Raw genomic sequence first — 19,894 nt, forward strand, 5'->3', positions numbered from 1 at the left:
GGGACCCTACATTTCTCCACCCGATAGCGGAGGTCGAGAAATTTGCACCCCAGATCTCCGCAGAATCGTCTGAGCCTCTGGTTTAAGCCCTCCACTCGGCTCCAAACCAGAGGACCGCGATCAGTTCTGGGAACTATACTACAAATAGTTAGCTCTGATTTCACCCCACGAGCGAGGCTTTCCGCCTTCACCAATTCTGCCAACCGCCTGTACGAACTGAGGATGACCTCTGAACCCAGACGGCAGAAGTCATTGGTGCTGACATGAGCAACAATTTGCAGTCGGGTGCACCCAGTGCTCTCTATCGCCGCTGGTAGGGCCTCCTCCACATCTCGGATGAGACCCCTCGGCAAGCAGACAGAGTGAACACTGGCCTTCTTCCCCGACCTTCCCGCTATTTCCCTAAGGGGCTCCATCACCCGCCTAACGTTGGAGCTCCCAATAACTAATAAACCCCTCCCCCCATGTGCCTGCTCGGACCTTGCTGAAGGAGCAGCCACATGTCCACTCACAGGCAGAGAGGGCGATGCCACACGGCCAGCCTCCACATTGACCCTCCGCCTCGTGCGCCGCTGAACCTGCCACTCCCCTTGGGGAGAGGGTGGCCCAACCGCGCCCAGTACACGCAAAGATGTCTCGACAGCAGGGACAGTGGGTGAAGCATGTAACACCTAGGGTGTACCTTGCGACGCACCAGACTCCCCACTGCCGCTACACTCCGAGGCAGCAGCCTGAAGACGGCTGACCGCGGCCATCAACACGCTCAGCTGTTCGCGAACAGGGGCCAGCTCCTCCTGCGTCCGTACACAGCAGTCACACATCCTATCCATCCTAAGGAATCAATTTACTGAAGAGAGTTAATCAACCTTTAACTAGACTGTTAATTCACTAAAGGCGGCTGTTTATTCACTAAACTGTGGTTGCTAGGACTTCTTGTAGAAAACAATGAAAATAGCACTACCTGTCTCTGGACTGTATTGCAAACAAACACTAGCACTACTGGCACTATGACTGACTAAAGGGACTCTCTGTGACTGTATTCAAAACAAACACGAAATCTATGGAACTATTAATAGCACTCGACAATTAAAGCTTCCTAAAAGCATATACACATGGAAGAAGAAGTGACAAGTAAGAAAAATACAGTTAATACTTAAATTAAGGTAGCTCGCTGGACAGCAGACGTGAAGCAGACGGCAGTTACGACGACACTGACTCTACTGGCACTATGGCTGACTAAAGGGACTCTCTCTGACTTATTCAAAACAAACACGAAATCTATGGAACACTATTAATAGCAACCGACAATTAAAGCTTCCTAAAAGCAAATACACACGGAAGAAGAAGTGACAAGTAAGAAAAATACAGTTAATACTTAAATTAAGGTAGCTCGCTGCACAGCAGACGTGAAGCAGGCGGCAGTTACGACGACACAGAGATGCCAACGATTGATTAAGATTGTATTATTGTTGAACTCTCTGCTCTATCTGAACTAATAAATAAAGCTTTGCAGAGTAAGGAATGTGGCAATAGTGGAATAGTGGTGTGAGGGTAGTTGAGTAGATATGTGTTAGAAGAGGTTGTGCATCAAAATTAAGAATTGTTTGTAATTTAAGCGACTATGGTTATACTTGTGGCATAACTAAACAGAGAGTGTATAACACAAATATTAAACTAGCTTATGCTATGATCTGTACAGGCAAAGGGTATATAAGTGCACAAATTTTCTCTACTCTTAAGGACTTAACTCCCCCTACACAGTTTTGCAGGTACCATTAAATTATTATACAGACTTTAGAAGAAGTAGCAAATAATAGCATGAAAAATGCTGTTCAGGAAAGTGTAGACATGAATGACAGCAATACATGTATGTCTGCAACCTGGATGCATTCTGGCAATGAAGAGGCCGTAGTTCGCTTAATGGTGTAGTGACAGCTACCTCCTTGGACAATGGTAAAGTCATTGATGTGAAATGTATTACCAAGTACTGTCATGACTGCACTAGTGGAACTGAAAATCATAAATGTTTGATTAATTTTAGTGGTTGTAGTGGAGGGATGGAATATGGAGGTGTTGTGAAGATATTTCAAAGGTCAGTGGAGAAATATGGTATGATGTATACATCTTAACTAGAAGAAGGAGACTCAATAGGGTACCAAAAAGTTTGTGAATCCAAACCTTATGCTGACACAAAAATTGAAAAAACTGCAATGTGTTGGACATGTCCAGAAAAGGTTAGGTACAAGACTGAAGAATTTGAAGAGGAATTTAAAGGGAAAGAAATTAGCTAATGGTAAGTACATTAGTGGACATGGTCAGCTTACAGACAAAGAAATAGACAGGTTGCAGTGTTATTATGGACAAGCTGTAAGACAAAATAAAAATGACGTTGAGGGAATGAAAAGGCAGTATGGGCTACCTTCTTTCATAAATCCTCTACAGATGACAACCCATGTCATGCACTCTGCCCAACTGGCATTGAGTGATTCATGGTGTGGCTACCAGAGGGCTATCACCCAAGGTTGGACCTACAATCCTAAACATTCTTTGCCATTTGCTAAAATGGAAGTTATAAAACCTATATATAGGGATCTTAGTGTCACAGGATTATTAGACAAATGTTTAAATGGTAGGACTCAAAATCCAAATGAAAGTTTCAACGACTGTACATGGGAACAGATACCAAAAACCTTTCCAGTGTGATTAAATACTTTGAAAATAGGTTGCTAGATGCTGTTCTATGTTTCAATGATGCTGAAGTGCCAAGGCTTAATGTTATGGAACTGATGGGAGCACCTGGTGGACTAAATATACATAGAGCTCTAATAGCCATTGGCCATACAAGACTCTTCAAAGCAAAAAAATTCAGTGCTGGTAGCCACCAAAGCAGCAAGAATAAGAAAAAGAAGTGTGAACAAGAGTAGCGAGGATGAACAACACAGGAAAAAAGATGAATATGGACCTGGGATGCATTAGTGCCATGCATGTTTAATAGAAAAAGCAAGTTTCAACTTTAACTTGAATTTACCGAAAGTTAAATTGTTTCATGTTCTGGTACACTTTGGCTAAAAACTATTAAAGATAGAGAGGTAAAATTTTGTATACTGTCTTAAAATATACATAACTAAAAAGTAGACTATGCTTGTGACTTAACTTCGAAAATAAAATGCATTTTTGAAGAAAAACCCTGAATTCACTTCCAAAACTTTTGATAATCTTACTTAAAATTTTTTGTACAACAATTTATGACAGCACTATCTTTTCCATAGTCTGCTTAAAAGATAATATTGTAAAGAACTTACAGAACAAAATAAACCCTCTACTTTTTTTTATATTTTGAGTAATGTGTACCTACGATGTACATAAATAATTAGTGTTGTTTATTTCACTTTCAACAAAAAAAATACAATTAATAAGAAGTGTGAGAGCTAAAGCTGTGGTTCATACATAAAAATGTTCCTCAAAGATGTCTTAAAAAATGGTAAGCATCATATGGGCTTACAAATCTTATTCTTCAAGTTAACACTGTTTAGAAAACACAATTTTTTCAAGATTTCCCCTGGTATTCATGCACCAGTCCCCTTAAACTGAATCTGGGAAACAGGGTAATACCCTGAGTCAAGCTGTGCATGAGAATCTCAATGGAGATAGTGAACTATCATCTTTTCTATGTTCTTGCTTAATTGCTTCCAGTGTGGGTTTAGGAGATATTCTTATACTAAGGGTGGAGTAAATGTCATGGTATGATAGGTGGAAGAGCCAGAGGCAGTTATACACAAGTAACACCTCGTAGATGTATTTATCAGCCTCGGTAATACTCATGACACTACTTGGAGGCATTCTAGGGTAGCTCTGCCAACATGGATTTGCATGACATGTCAACATATTTGAATAATCTTTGCTACTTAGGAACATTTCAAGTACCAAGTTAGGGGAGATCGATCATACCATGTTATTTGAACATTGTATACACCAGGAGAAACTCTGATCTCACAATCATATTAGTTTGAGTATCAGAACAGCGTCCCTGAATAAAGCATCTAAGATGTCACCATCACTGAGCTCTAATCTTCAACACCATTATGTCCACAATAAGGAAGCCATTTCAGAAATCCTTATTTGTGGATGTGGGGACAATTTTGCTACATTTTGCTCCTTCCTGAACCATGTAACAGTGGTTGGAGGGATGGAATGTACACACTAGGATAAAGTTCTCAGCAAAAAAGTTAATTTGCATGGAGTTTCACAATGTCTGATATTTATTCAATACAGCTGGATTGATGTGGGACACCAATCTGGGAGTAAAACAGTGGGCTTCATGTTTGTTTGTAAATTAATATTGTTATTGGACTGAAAGCACTTAAAATTGAGGTCCCTTGAAGCATTTAATATCATGAAAGGTCTTAGACATGGGTCCCTCGAAGCAAGCAGAATATGTGCGGTTCAGTTTTTGAGCTTTTGTGCGGTTCCAGCTGGGTTATATGTACCACATACATGATTGAGCAAGAACTTTGTTTGATCATTACAGATGCTATCATGAGGAGATCAGCTTGGTTCCAGATACCTACACAATCCCATAACCAGTGTTTGCACCACACTTGTGAGCTGCTGCTGTCTCATCTGGCTGCAGCTCCTCATGGTGTGACAAGCTCATAGGTTCTTTGTTTATGCACAGTGCCGAGCATTCAATCTGTGTGAGCACCCACATATGGAAATATTATTCACAAATAATTTACAAGCAATAACACCATTTGGGATCCATGTCAAATTATAGCTAGTGGTATTTGGTGTGAACCATCTCTCAGCCCCTGCCTGGGAAGGGGGGATGGAGAGGGAGGAGAGGAGCCAGCAGCCACCCTGGCATAAACAGAGTAACTACGTAACTATTTACATTGTTGGGTCTAAACAGGTATCTGCGTAATCAGTGTAAGACCAAAAGACATACTACTTCCCACAGATGAGACTATGAAAATTGTGGTGATCAACTGCCAAAGCGCTCTTGAAAAGCAACAGACATCACATAATGCTAGCCTCTGAAAATTGGCTAAAATCCAAACTGATAGCAATGAGATTTTTGGGATAAACCTAAGTACATATCAAAAAGTTAAGCTAATGGGAAATGCAGGTGGTGTATTTGTCGCAACAGAGAAGCAACTCATATCCACTGAAATAGAAATTGAAGCTGCATGTGAGATAATCTGGCCAAGACTCACTATAGAGGGTGGGCATTTAATTTATGATTGAGTCCTTCTGCTGAATACCACACTCATTGATAAGATACTGGGAAAGTGAAATCAGTCAACAAAGGAGATTGCAACCGACTGAAGAATATTTTTCAGTTGCACCACAATAGAATAGCAGGTTATATTAAACAGGTAGAAAAAATGAAAGCACAAGTGGTTACAGTTATGTTTGACTCACAGGAAATCATTGCAGAAATGCTAATTAATCTGAAATGGGAGATGCTTGCAGACAGCCATCAATCATCCTCTGAAAGTTTACCCACTTATAAAGCTTCAAAAATAAAAATTATGTGAGGAACCTAAGATATACTAGTCCACTATATATTACACCTGTAAGGACAGTGAAGACAAGATGAGAATAATTAATGCATGCACAGGCACATTTAAGAAACCACTCTTCCTGCACTCCATGTGCAAATGGAATGAGAAAAAAATGTGAATCATTCTGTGCCACGCACTTCACAGAGGTTTGCAGAAAATCTGTACAGACGTAATTCAGTAAATGAGCTATCCCACTTCTCAGTGAAAAACATCCAGGTATAGCTACCAATTGTATTATATTTTACACGATATAGTGAACAACGTAAATTCCAAACTTCAATATGGGTCTGTCATCTCTGAGCTTCATTTAAATACTTCTTGGCTACCAGATGAAATGGAACATGTTCAGCTTTGAAGCAATTGGACAATGGACTCCTAGTTATATGAAGCAGTGTCTTGTGAGGCTTTTGGATAAATGCCTTACAAAGGAGAGCTAAGTGAGAATTCAGACCTCACACTCATTTCATTTCAACAGCAAGCACTACCACATGATAAGTATACGTTAAAATCCAAGGAACAACAATCTTGCTTAATGCAGTAAAGAAATAAACATTGAACTGAATTGAATTTGTCTTTGGGACGGGCAGTGTTCGTTATTTGGTCTAACAAAACTCTGTGCTACTTTTCGTTACGATGGGTACGCGCTTTCGGCTTTAGGAAATTACGACGAACTAAATAACGTAATTTGACATTTTTGCGAATAGTACCACGGTTGATTATATTTGCTGGTTTTTACCTGTTTAAACTCATCTTCTGGATCTGACATGGCTTTGTAATTTTTCTGCCGACAGTTATTCCATATTTCTACCTGCAATTGTTCACTATCACCTGCTCCTCATATTGTTATAAACAAACATCGCACGTCGTTTGTCTTTTGTTCACTTCGCAAGCAGCGCAATCTGTGTTGCGTACTTCAAATAACGGGAATGGGTGTTTGACAGGAAGAGTTGATTAAAGTTGTTAAATGTTTATGAATTCATATATTTTTGGATCTATTTCTTTTGTGACCAGTATAAAGTTTTAAACTGCTCTCGCTAAAAGTTTGGTTCGTTACATTTTCAGACTTCCGACTTTCCGAGAAAAATGTCGCAGGAGATACGTGACTTTTAGGTTAAGACAATATACGGGCTTAATCCTTTTTTCATGTGTGATGCCTTCGTTGTGAATATAACAGTCTGTGCCATGCCATGGAGGGCCGATCGCTCGATCCATACGAACAGCAATTACTTGCAGTGTTTGAAAGCTGTGATGAACAAAACACAGGGAGCCTTGACAGAAAAAGCCTTGAACAACTCTGCTCCAAGTTGCAGCTTGAGGAACAAGGTCTGGAACTGATGGATTACCTTTTGGGAAATGATAAGTCCTCCAGGAGAGTGACGTTCACTGAGTTTAAAGACGGTCTCTTAACAATGTTAAGAGAAGGACAAAAGAAATGGGACTCTGGGGGTAGAGGATCCCCCGGTAATTATTAACACTCCTTTCTTTTTACTAATGTGCATGTTTCAGAAGATTGTAGAGAATTTGTGTACTAGAATGTAAGATTTCTTTTAACAAGAGTAATTAACAAATGCCTCCTGTATATGTCAGCCTCCCTTTTACCCTATGAAATATCATGGCTATGAATATGGAAAATGAGATTTATTTTTTCTGCTTAGTATATTCATAGCTTTATTTGGCTACGAAAAACTAATATATGATAAAGTTGTCTAGGTTCTTAATAAATTCTTCATTAACTCATCTTAAACTGAAATGCATGGTTTTTCTCTTTATCCATTGCTTTGCATGTCATAATATATCAGTTGTTGCTTCTCCTCCTATTATTTGTCATAAGCAGCTAAAGTGACTTAAAGTAAGAATCAAGCAGGGCCTAAGAAAACATTGCTAACTATATCCAAATGTTTTTAATTAACTGGTTCAAGTCACACTACAAATAGTAAGAAGTTTTTGAACAATTGGAGAGTGTGGAGCTTGGAGGAAAGAGCATAGACATTCTGGTGATAAAGTTATTCAAGGCAATGTCATTCAGTCAGCTAATGGTGTCAGTCCTGCCTCACACCATTTTAGCACTATCTTATCATTCATTGTTTTCCATTTATGCACAATACTGAGTATGATATATAAAGTTTAGCTTGGTCTTGGAGTAATAACTTATCTGTCCCTATTTTATCTGCACTCTCTTCACACTTTCAACCACCTTATTCCACCAGTTAAAGGTTTTTGTTAAATTCAAAACTTTGAGAAAGCATTTTATGGTATTCTTTCTTAATTTCTTCCCCCATCAGTTTTATCCAAAATCAGACCTGCTTCCCAGATCTTTTTCTTCAACTTTTCTGAAGCCGAATTATCTTTCTAAATATTATTCTAAACCTGAATGTCACATTGCTTGTCCATATGGCCTTAATATTATTAAATTACATGGTTATCTTTTAAAAACATTTTACTGTTAATTAAATCAATGTTATGCCTCAAATGTGTCGAAAACTCACAGGCCCACTGTTGGTTTGTGTCATGGGGGTCAAATAAATGGCTATTTCTCAAGAAGTATTGAATTAATTACCATGAAACATTACCAATGTTCATTGGGAATATATGTGATCATTCAAACAAAATTTCATCAAAATGTGTGTTGCTTATGTGGAAACCTCTAGACCACTTGGCATGGAATGACCTACCATTCTCAGAATTTTCAGTGTCCACCAATTTTTATTTCATCTCTGTTGAAATGTACTTCATCTGTTGTTGTGATAGTTCACACCTGATAATGGCCTGAAGCTAGTTAGCGAGTAAATAAAAACATTAAGAAACTGTTCAGTTTGTTTTGTGGTTCTTATTTCTTTCTGCCAAACACTGATGGAGGATTATATTAGCCCAAATTTTTTTTTATTCTTTTTTATCTTCTATGTCTCTTCTCTGAACTGTTCTCTGCACTTCCCAACTTAGCGGTTGATTACTGCCTCAAAGAATTCACAGTATTTCTCATATTTTCTGAATTTTCCAGTTTCTGTTTCCAAATATTGCAGCTCTTTCTTAATACATCCATACAAAATTAAGCTAGGCCTATGTATTGCTGTAAGGTTGTGATCAGAGCCCACAAATTACTATTGTTGTTATTGTTATTCATATTAGCATTATTATATATGTTGTTCATTATTTACCAATTGGAGCAGTGACCAGGCATGTAGAAACTACAGGAAATTGCTTAATTTATATTAGCAAACACGTACAGTTCATACTTACAAAGGCAATGTTGCGTTCCGACACTGCCACCATACTGAGGTGCTTGGTGATCTTGCATGGGAAAGTGTGGTGGGGAAACAGACTGGGTGTGGAGTGAGGAATGAAAGGAATGGGAAGGGTTGGGAGGAAGTGGGTGGCTGATAATATTGAGTTAGAGTAACTTAAGAGTTTCCAGGGGCAGGTTAAGAGGATGTTAGGAAAAATCCAGAGAGAAAACAGAAAGAAAAAAGGGCAGATAGGAAATAGAATATCCAGGGTAAGAGAAAGAACAGAGACGAGGAAAGTGTCAAAGTAGTGTACATGGATGGAACAGAAAAGTAATTGGGCATTAGAGTGAGAGCAGGTGGATGTGAATAAAATGGGTACAGGTAGTGGCAGTTATAGAGGGAATGTAGGCAATGGATGTTAGGGAAATCAATAATATTTTGCAAGGAGCATTCCCACTTGTGCAACTTCCTCATGTTCTTAAATGAGGCATATCCTCTCTACAGTACTTTTCAGTGCTTCCAAGGTAGTATTCCGCTGTCCACAAAACTAACTAATTTAGTCCTCTTCCTCCCGCCCCCCTTCCCGCCTCTCCTCTTTTTCCACCAAATGCTGACGGGCCCTATGCCCGTGGAAGACTCATATGCAACCCCTACCCCATAGATTTGTGAACCATGTTCTGTCTATCCATCAAATGGAGTCCTATGTAAAAACAGCCACTTCGTATATCAGCTTCTCTCTCTCTTATTTACATATAATTTCTTGTAAAGTAAAATAGGCATGTTTTTCTGGAAATAAATGTGTATAGGGAGAAAGGTAATGATTATTGGTTTTGTGTGATCCTCAAAACCGTGATGTATTTCCTTATGAGGAACTAGATCACTGACAGTGAGTGGATTTCTTGAGACATTTCAGATGAAAGTTATTTCTCATCTCTGTATGTAAACAGTAATTTCCTGGAGTGAGGGAGGATGGAAGGGATTTTTGGTTGGGGAATGTAAAAGATCTGATGTAGGTGGCCAGGTAAATGTCAGTATTTCACACATATATCGTGATGAGTATTCTCCGTTGTCCATAAGCTTCAGCACATAATGTTTATTATTTGACTAGTTTCCTGTACCTCACCTATTATAGAACACATCATCTGGTTTAAAATGTGGTTTTTCACAGTGAGTATTTAGTTATGTGCTCAACATTTACATCATTGGTCACCTTTGGTGTGAAATTATTTATTTATGCAACAGTCTCTTTACAACTTCATCTGAATGGCCATTATCAAATGGTATACTGCGAAGTGCAAAAATTGTGTGCGTGTAATGGAACTCGCATCATCCCATGTATATACCAGTTATATAATGAAATAAAAAATTAAATACGATCTGTTATTTATGCTATGCTTTAGCACATTACACATTGCCAACATATTCATATGTTGCGTATTTAAACTGTAAGTATGCACCTACTTTAAGCAACAGTAAGACTATGTACTTCATGGAAATCGCATAAATTATGCATACTGTTACCATTGTTCACATCTTTCACACAAATCAAATCGAATCACTACTTTTGTAGTATGTTGTATAGCCTACATGACAACCGAGTAAGTGCCAGGAAATAGATTCCCATGTTTTTATTTTATTTTAATGTAAATATGACATGTCAGTATATTTTCATCAACACTTATGTCAACTGTCTTTGACACAGTATACACAAGTAGTGATTTTATGTGATTCATTTAAAAGATATTACCAGCATTAGCTGAATGTATGATTTGTGCTATTTTCATAATAGCCTAGCTTTCATTTTTTTGTAAATGCATTCTTGCATGTAGACAGCCAAGATATGAAGATGGTTAGAACGTGTAATCATGTCAGACATTCTTTAGCATTTGATGTGATAAAGCACAGCATAAGTAGCTCTAGCTGTTTATTGTACTATATGCTGTGTTTTGTATTTTAATTTTTTACCCTCTACACCTCTCTCTCATGTGGTAATAGCCAAGCAACCATAATTGTGATTGTGAGTTTTACAAATAAATAATAGTACAGTCGAAAGTAACCATGATGTAATTTCAAAATTTTGTGTAACTGTGAACTCCAGCTGCAAAAAATGACATTATTGGCTTTTGTGTTAATATTATTGTACATTATATTCAGACATTCATAATTAGATTAAGACCAAGCAAACAGCTTTAACTTTTTGTTTACTGTTTTCCTTGACTCCTGTCACCTTTAATTTACCAGGGAAACATTTAAATAGGTTTGTTGTTGAATGTATCTCTCCCTTCTATGCGAAAGGAACGTGAAGTGATAATTAATTGAGGCTAGTTTTGTTCCTAATATTATATTTGTAAATGCTAGTATCACTTTCAGATCGTGGCAGTTTCGTGACAACAGATTTCATAACTAAGTAAAAGTATTGTGAGGGTGTTGTTACTGTGCCTAGATTTCGAATAATTGTTTACATATCCAACAATATTTTGAAATGTATGTACTGGCCAAATTATCATTTTTTTTATTTTATGTGTATTTTATTTTGCTACATAGTTTTCATTTGTAAATGTTTCCTGGATCTGTTGGCTCAGTAAAACAACACATTTTCTCAGTCTTTGAGACTATATGATGGTTTATTGAATGCATGCTGTAGAAATTTAGCTGGAAATTATTTTATTTTTGAAACCATTTTTATTGTCAGTTACTACTGAGATTTGAATACCCATATTGTTCACCCCTTTTTTCTATTGAAATGGTCTTGTAAGTAATGAAAGCCTTTTTTATCTCTGCTTTTAAACATATATACTGCAGTCTTTTTTAATCATAAAGTTCTTATGTCCTCTGATGCTGTTATTACTTGTTAAGTTGTTTGAAAAGTTTACTACAGAAAGACTGAGGGTGGACACAACATGTAATAATTATTGAATGTTGTTGCAGACTGATGAAATTCTTTCTTCCATGTATTTTCTACCACCATTCCAGAGACCAATCTTAATTTCTAGCTAACCATGGTGTTTCCATCCCACCTGAATTAATTTCAGTGCAAAAGACAAAATTAACATCATTATTTATCTGTACTGTTAAGCAGAGTGCTGATAGGCAGCACAGCTCAAGCTGTGGTTAATGGCTGCAGTGTTCAGCTGCAGGTGAGACCACAGAGGAAAGAGTGGCTAGCGGCACTGGCTTCCATTGCTACATTAGCTTTCAGACTGTGCAAATGGTTAAAACTATATGGTGGAATTCTTGTAGCAAGTAGACAGTTTGATTTGGCGACATAATATAAGGTGTGTCTGAGAAGTTCAATGAATGGTCTCAGAAAATAAAGGAAACGGGAGTTACAAACAAAACAGCTGTACTGATCTTCAGAGTAATCTCCATTAACTAAACTTCACTTCTGATATCGGTTGTAAAGCCGTTAAAACTGTCAGCAAATGCTTCTTGTGGAATCACTCGAAGCACCATGGTCACTTATTGTCGGATATTAGCATCATTACAGGAGATGAGACCTGGTGCTACCAATACAATCCATAGCTCAATCAAGTCAGTGGCATGCCTTTCATTGTCTTCCCCACCTCCCTGAAGTAGAAGTTCGTGATGGATTGAGATTTTTTTCTCAGCAAACATTTTGTGGGGGGTGGAGAACATAATGAACACAACGCCATTGCCTGTTGCATGGTCTCTGGATTGACTGCTAGCACCAGGTATCATCTCCTGTAATGATGCGGATATCCAACAATGTGTGGCCATCGTGCTGTGAGTAATTTCACAAGAGGCGTTTGCTGACAGTTTCCAATAGCTTTAAAACCAATGTCAGAAGTGTTTTGTACTAATGGTGATTACCTTAAAGGCCAGTAAAGGTATTTTGTTTTTGAGACCACTCACCTAACTTTTCAGATGCGGCTTTTATCTGCTTATGAGTACTCATTCCACAGTTGAAAATTATTTTGATATGTTAGTTACATTTCATATACAGCAACACCTGCCCCTAAGTGCAACAAATGCAAAGTAGCCAGTGGCTGAAAAATTTGCTGCAGATTCTTCAGATTCACTGCAAATTCTTGTATGTGGAAGTGTGCTTGCATGTACTGGCTGTTGCAGTGCAACTACACTTGGAGACAACTAACCATTCTGAGTGGGGACAGGCTGTAGCATCAAACTTGCTCTTCATTTGACCAGTATGATGTAATAATTCACAGTTCAGAGCTGCAGCACAGCTGTCATATTCAGAGGCTGCAAGCTCTGTTCTATTTGTTGAGGCCTTAAATGTTAATCACCTTTGAAGTTAGTTGATATGCCAATGATGATGAATTTTTCCTTTCACCAAATTGTCAGTTGCTGTTCACGTTGGTTGTATGTTAATTACAGATATTGCAGGTGCTTTGTTTCTCATCTTTTTACTTAGCGGTTTCTGTGATATTGCCAGTTCTATTCATATTCATTCCTCTATTAATAGTGCCTGCTCGTATTTCAGTATTAGTATTTTTCAGTTTTTTATTTATTATATTGCAGATCGAGAAGTGTCTCCAAAATTTGTTTTTGGACAGAAAAAATATGGACGCCGCTCTAAACCAGAAATAAAAGACAAGGATCCTCGTAATAAGGATGCTGCTGTTGATTCTGACACTGAAATTCTTATAAGTATGGATGGGGATGTCAAAGATATCATAATGGTAATGGTATGATACATAACATTTCAGTTTTTTGGCAAGTTAATTTTTCATCTGTGAATGAGCCCATTGCAATACATATTTTCTAATTAATTATTCTTCAAGTTGAAAATTCCAAGATAGACACAAGAAACTGAAACAAGTGAACCACTCATTTGCAGCTGGATGATGTACGGCACATAAACACAAGCAATAGCTCAGAAAATGATTATTTTGGAAATTTTCTGAGCTGTTTTGCTTGTTTATGAACCATCCATCAATCAGCTGCAAGTGACTCATTGCCTTTTCTCATTTTTTGTTTATCCTGGACTCTGAAAAGGCGAAATACAGGACAGGTTAGAAGTAGCGACAGGAAACTTTCAGGAACATGATAACATGAAAAATAACGTGAAATTGGCAGATTTACAAAATATTGCAAAAATCGGTGATTTTTAAGGTTGATGTGTAATCTTAAAATAAATGAACGTTTCCCTCATAACTATAGGTGATATCAAAACTAACACTGAAAGTGTCATAAAAATAGTATTGGATTTGGAAGAAAGTAACATTGGTAAAGGGAAAAAACCCCAAAATTCAGAAAAAACAACAAATTTAACAAAAAAATAACACCAAATTTGGCAAAAACTTGTGAATTAGGCTAAAAAGGTGACACTGGATTTACCAAAAAAGCTAACATGAAATCTGGAAAAAATAACAGCAAATTTGGCAAAAAGTAGCAGTGATTTACCAAAAATAGCAGCAAATTTGCCAAAAAATAAAGCAAAGATAACCCCAAATTCAGCAAAAAATAAACAATGTTATGAAAAGGATAGTTGCTACTCACCATATAGTGGAGATGCTGAGTAGCAGATAGGCACAACAAAAAGACTCCAGAATGAAATTTTCACTGCAGCAGAGTGTGTGCTGATATGAAACTTCATGGCTGATTAAAACTTTCTTCCAGGAAAGCTAGTCCTGCAAGGTCTGCAGAAGAGCTTTTGTGAAGTTTGGAAGGTAGGAGGTGAGGTACTGACGGAATTAAAGCTGTGAGAAAAGGTTGTGAGTCAGGCTTGGGTAGCTCAGATGGTAGAGCACTTGCCCATGAATGGCAAAGGTCCTGAGTTCGAGTCTCGGTCTGGCACACAGTTCTAATCTGCCAGGAAGCTTCATATCACCACACACTGTGCTGCAGAGTGAAAATTTTGCTCTGGAAACATCCCCCAGGCTGTATCTAAGCCATGTCTCCACAATATCCTTTCTTCCAGGAGTGCTAGTTCTGCAAGGTCTGCAGGAGAGCTTCTTGAAGTTTGGAAGGTAGGGGGCAAGGTACTGGCGGAATTAAAGCTGTGAAGATGGGTTGTGAGTTACATGAAAGGCAAAGATCCCAAGTTGAAGTCTCGGTCTGACGCACAGTTTTAATCTGCCAGGAAGTTTCTTAACTAAAAGACTGTCAGAAAATGAGCTTTCAGCCAACAAGGACTTCGTCGGAGATGGAATGCGTACATGCACACACCAACACTACTCACACACATGACAGCAGTCTCTGGCTGTGGAGGCCACACTGCGAGCAGCAGTGTGTGATGAGAGATGCAACTGTGTGGTAGGAGTGAGGAGGAGGCTGGTGTGGGGTGAGGTAGGAATAACATGCTAGTTTGGGTGACAGTAAAGTGCTGCTTGTGGGAGCACACAGGGATGAGGTGGAGAGAGGTGAGGGCAGCTAGGTGCAGACAGGTGGTTAGACCGAGGGCATCCGCCTACTTAGCTGGGTGGCAACATGCTTGCCTCCCATGTCCTGGGCCCGGGTTCGATTCCCGGATGGATTGGAGATTTTCTCCCCTCATGGACTGGGTGTTGTGTTGTCATCATCATCATTTCATCCTCATCATCAGCCGAAAGTCATCCAATGTGGCGCCAACTGAAACAAGACTTGCACTTGGCAGTTGAACCCGAATGGTACATTTGGGGAGGGGGTGGGAGGGTGTTAGTGGAAAAGGATAGAGGATAAAAGACTGTAGGTGCGTCAATGGAATAGGGGACTGTGTAGTGCTGGAATGGGAACAGGGAAGGAGCTTTTAGAGGATAAGGAAACAAAGACTAATGAAGGTTGAGACCAGAAGGGTTAGGGGAATGTAGGATATGTTGCAGGGAGAGTTCTCACCTGCGCAATTAAGAAAAACTGGTGTTGTTGGGAAGGATCCAGATGGCACAGCCTGTGAAGCACCACCGAAAAGAAGAATGTTGTGTTGGGTGGTGTGCACAGCAATGAGATGCTCCAGCTCTTTCCTCTCCAGAGTTTGTCAGTGGCCATTCATGCAGACAGACAGCTTGTTATTATGCTCATGTAGAATGCAGCACAGTGGTTGGAGCTTAGCTTGTAGACCAAAGACTTGTTGGACAGGTAGCCCTGTCTTTGATGGAATAGGTGATGGGCTAGAGTAGGTGATGATGGGACAATGTATGTGACAGGTCTTGCCTCTAGGTATATTTCTGGGATACGAGCCAGGAGACAAGGAATTGGGAGCTGGGATTGTGTAAGGATGGACATGCATATTGTGTAGGTTCAGTGGGCAATGGAATATCACTGTGGGAGGGGTGGGAAGGACAGTCCTCATTCCAGGGCATGACAAGAGGTAGTCAAAACCTGGTGGAGAATGTGATTCAGTTGCTCCAGTCCTGGGTGGTACTGAGTCACGAGGGGACTGGTCCTCTGTGGCCCAATGGTGGGACTACGGGAGGTGGTGAGTAACTGGAGAGATAAGGTATGGGAGTCCTGTTTTTGTACAAGGGTGGGAGGATACTTATGGTCTTTGAAGGCCTCAGTGAGAGGGACTGTTCATCACTACAGTTGCGATAGCCACAGGTGGCGAGGCTGTAGGGGAGGGACTTCTTTATATGGAATGGGTGGCAGTTGTCAAAATGGAGGTATTGCTGGTGGTTGGTAGGTTTGATATGGGCAGAGGTACTGATGTAGCGATCTTTGAGGTGGAGGTTAATATCTGGTTGAATAGAACCACGTGAAGTGGATGGGGGAAAAGGTGTTGAGATTCTGGAGAAAAGTGGATAGGATGTCCTCACCCTCGATCCAGATCATGAAGATGTCATCAGTGACCTTGAACCAGGTGATTGATTTGGAATTCTGGGTGTTCCGGAAGGATTACGCTAGGTGGCTCATGAGTAGGTTGGTATAGGTTGGTGCCTGCGATTACCCATAGCCGCACCCCAAATTTTTGTTGTTGTGCCTATCTGTGACCCAGCATCTCCGCTAAATGGTAAGTAGCAACTATCCTTTTCATGAAATTGTCACATTCTGTCCTGGATTTTCCATTGTAGTAAAAAATAAAACCTGATTTGTCTGAAAATAACTCTGGATATGGGAAAAAGGTCCAAATTTGACAAAAAGATCCTACTTTCAAAAAAATGATTCCAAATTCAGCAAAAATAAAACCAAAAAGAGAAAAATACGAAATTGACAGAAACAGTGAAACTGGCGAAAAATAGCACCAAATTTTGCAAAAAGAAAAAAATGCCAAATTTGGCAAAAATGTCAAAATTGCCAAAAAAACAAATTTTACCAAAAAAAGTATGAATTAGACAGAATAGTTAATATCAAATTTGGCAAAAAACTGTAACACTGAATTTAGCAAAAAAATATCAAATTTGGCCATAAAATAAAATGATATCTTCCTATCCCTAGTTGAGGCATAAATGTTATAATAATTTTCTTATACTTGTTTTGAAATTTTTGTATAAACAGTTTAGAACTTTGTCACACTAAAACAATGTTTACAGAGATCCTCACCCGACACGCCAGCTGCTGATGAGAGCCAGTTTCCAAGAAAACGAAAGACTAGCATTGATGATGGCAAGAGCTTTAAAAGATCAATTTCTCTTCCAGACAACAAAACTCCTGGTAAAACATTTTTTTTCTGTTTATGTACATTATGAAAAGAAAAGTTGGCTTTGATGATGGATGCAGTTTTAAATTGTGCATTTCATTCAGAAAGAGGTACTTTGAAGACAAGTTTGGCTAAATTCTGTTTGCTATTTCTAATATGGAGAATTTTTGTTGTATAATGATATTATTCTTACATATATATATATGAATAGAGGTAGGAGGGTTTGGACAATGAAAATCATGTTGCTCTCTATCCCCCCACCTGCCCCACCCCTTAGGTCTCGGTGATTGCAGTAATGTATTTCCTGTGCAAAGGAAACAGGAATGATGAAACCATAAGTCATGTAAAGGCAGATCAGATATGTGCACGTGAACACCTGTAGCAGGGCAAACGGTCCAATTGGAAAACATATTGATCTCTACTTTTTGTGTCATGCAGTTGTGAAGGTGGCCATTTCAAGCCCATTTTTGCTGAATATAAATCCTCTGTGTGCGTGTTCTTGTGATTCACTAAATTACTACACATTTATGCTAGTATGATTCCATTAACAGGTCTGTGGATAAACTCAGAGCTCCATTTCCTCCGCCTCTCTATGGGTTGGACTTAAAAATTCCTTCACGTACTGAAAGGGAAATTAGAAAACACAACGAAGAAAGTGAACATGCTATATGGTGCAAAAGTCATTTTAAAATCTGAATCTAGGGAAACGTTACCACAAAGAAATAATTGGAATTAACAACAATATTATTCCAATATTCCATTATACCAATGAGTTGTGGGAAAAACTATGAGCATGAGCCGGTCACTGGAGGCCAGTTGTGGGAGCTGTGCATGCATTGTGGACTCTCCCGTGCCATCTGCTGGTTACACACACATATACAGTATATGTATAGAGCAGTGCTAACTGACCCTCTTTTATGTTCTTCCAGTTGCACCATTCACATCAGTGTTCTGTGTCTTGTTACATTGGGATCCACGATAGTCTGATTTCTGTTATTGTTTAGAGGTTCATAAATAAAGCCATAGTTTTGTTACTTCGACCAGTTTTATGTATTACTTGGTTACTACAATTGTGTTTGAGAAGTTGCATCACTAAATAAGGATGAGATAATAGGTCCTGGCCATACTGTTGCAGAAATTTGAATATCATCTTATGATAGCTCATCAATGGTTTTTTTAAAGTGAACTGAGAATGAGAATATATTTTAATCTGACAGGAGTACTGTAAAGTTTGTAATTCCACCAAACTTGACTGATGGTTTCCCCTTTGTAGATAAGGGCAGGTGCTGTTTTTAGAGAAGTGTAATATAGTTTAAATTATTTAGCTAATAGACTGCTCCAACATCGTCTCATGACTGCACATTTTGGATGTCCACAAACCGTGTTGTTGTTGTTGTTGTTGTTGTTGTGGTGTTGTTTTTTTTCCCCCCAGTTTAAGTTGAAAGTATGAAACAGCAACTGCTGATTAATAGTTATGATTATGAACAAATTTATACAATTGCAGCCACTGCCAATAATACCAATAATAGTAATAAAAATGTAACAGTGATGTCTGATCTAATTTTAATATGTAGTGAGTGAATTGACGTATCCGAGGAGAGTGTTACCATCTAACGGACTTTATGCCAACTGCCAAACTGAAAGAAATCTCACACAGTAAATCCACTTTATGCTGCTTTATTATATACTATTCACGCCCTATTATTGTATTAAGGAAATATTGAGGAAGTTTCCCTAAGCTGGGTGGAATTAGTTACGAAAGTTTCAGTCAAAGAGTTTGTAACAAGATCCAGATTTCATTTGCTACTTTAACAAAACTTCAGTACTTTCTCACAATTCAATACCAGTGTTCACTTCCTGTGTCAGTAAATTACTAACAGTCTATTACTTTGGGGCAAAGTTCAGTCTTCCCTGTATAATAATCAATTAAGACAAGTTCGGGTCTTTTGCTCTCTTGGCTTTACGTAATGATATACTCATGATCTACCTATTTCAAGTTTAATGATTCCTAGCAAATCGCAAATTTCCAGAAATGTACAAAACAATCTTGTCGTGTATGACTCTTTTCTTCTGTATTACGCAGTGTCCTCAGAGTACTCACAAGGAGTATTCTTTGAGTTCACTCGTTCTATTCCGTGATCTATCTGTACACTACTTTGCGATCTACTATTATTTTAATTTGAAACTAATGGATTCTATTTCTTTTCTTTACCTTTTTAAAATATTAAGTCACTTTATACTGGATTTCTTTTCTATGTACTTGCTACTATTCAAGCGATGCTGTTCCAGTGGGACTTGAAATTTGGATCTTGGATTTGGGGGCTTTTATTGGGTTTTGGGTACTATTTTATATTTTCAATTTTGCTTCCTAAGGAAGCGGCATTACACCTTGTTGAGAGCCCTTCTTGGTACAAAGTAACAATGCAGATGTGATCAAACCACAGTACTGACTGTCTAGGCATGGTTGAACTACAGACAACACAAGCCATGACCTCCTTCCTGAGGGAATGATTGGAACTGATCAACTGTCAGACCCCCTCCATCTAATATGCGCTGCTCATGCATAGTTGCTT

At 38.6% G+C, this 19,894-nt stretch overlaps 2 protein-coding genes across 2 annotated transcripts in view; one reads left to right on the plus strand and one right to left on the minus strand.

The window, feature by feature from the left end:
- LOC124619212 (cytochrome c oxidase assembly protein COX20, mitochondrial) overlaps positions 1-6,451 on the minus strand; it is a 44,450-nt gene extending 37,999 nt beyond the window's left edge. Inside the window, exon 1 of the mRNA XM_047145432.1 lies at positions 6,301-6,451. Coding sequence (XP_047001388.1) covers positions 6,301-6,330 — 30 coding nt within the window. The 5' untranslated portion in view covers positions 6,331-6,451. The remainder of the gene's footprint in view (positions 1-6,300) is intronic.
- Positions 6,452-6,473: 22 nt separating this feature from the next.
- The window catches only part of LOC124619211 (ninein-like protein), a 152,201-nt gene continuing 138,780 nt past the window's right edge, over positions 6,474-19,894 (plus strand). The window contains exons 1-3 of the mRNA XM_047145431.1: positions 6,474-7,025; positions 13,289-13,449; positions 17,215-17,335. Of these exons, the coding sequence (XP_047001387.1) occupies positions 6,752-7,025; positions 13,289-13,449; positions 17,215-17,335 (556 nt within the window). The 5' untranslated portion in view covers positions 6,474-6,751. The remainder of the gene's footprint in view (positions 7,026-13,288; positions 13,450-17,214; positions 17,336-19,894) is intronic.

This window comes from Schistocerca americana, chromosome 6, assembly GCF_021461395.2.
Source record: "Schistocerca americana isolate TAMUIC-IGC-003095 chromosome 6, iqSchAmer2.1, whole genome shotgun sequence".
In the NCBI taxonomy this organism is placed as follows: Eukaryota; Metazoa; Arthropoda; class Insecta; order Orthoptera; family Acrididae; genus Schistocerca; species Schistocerca americana.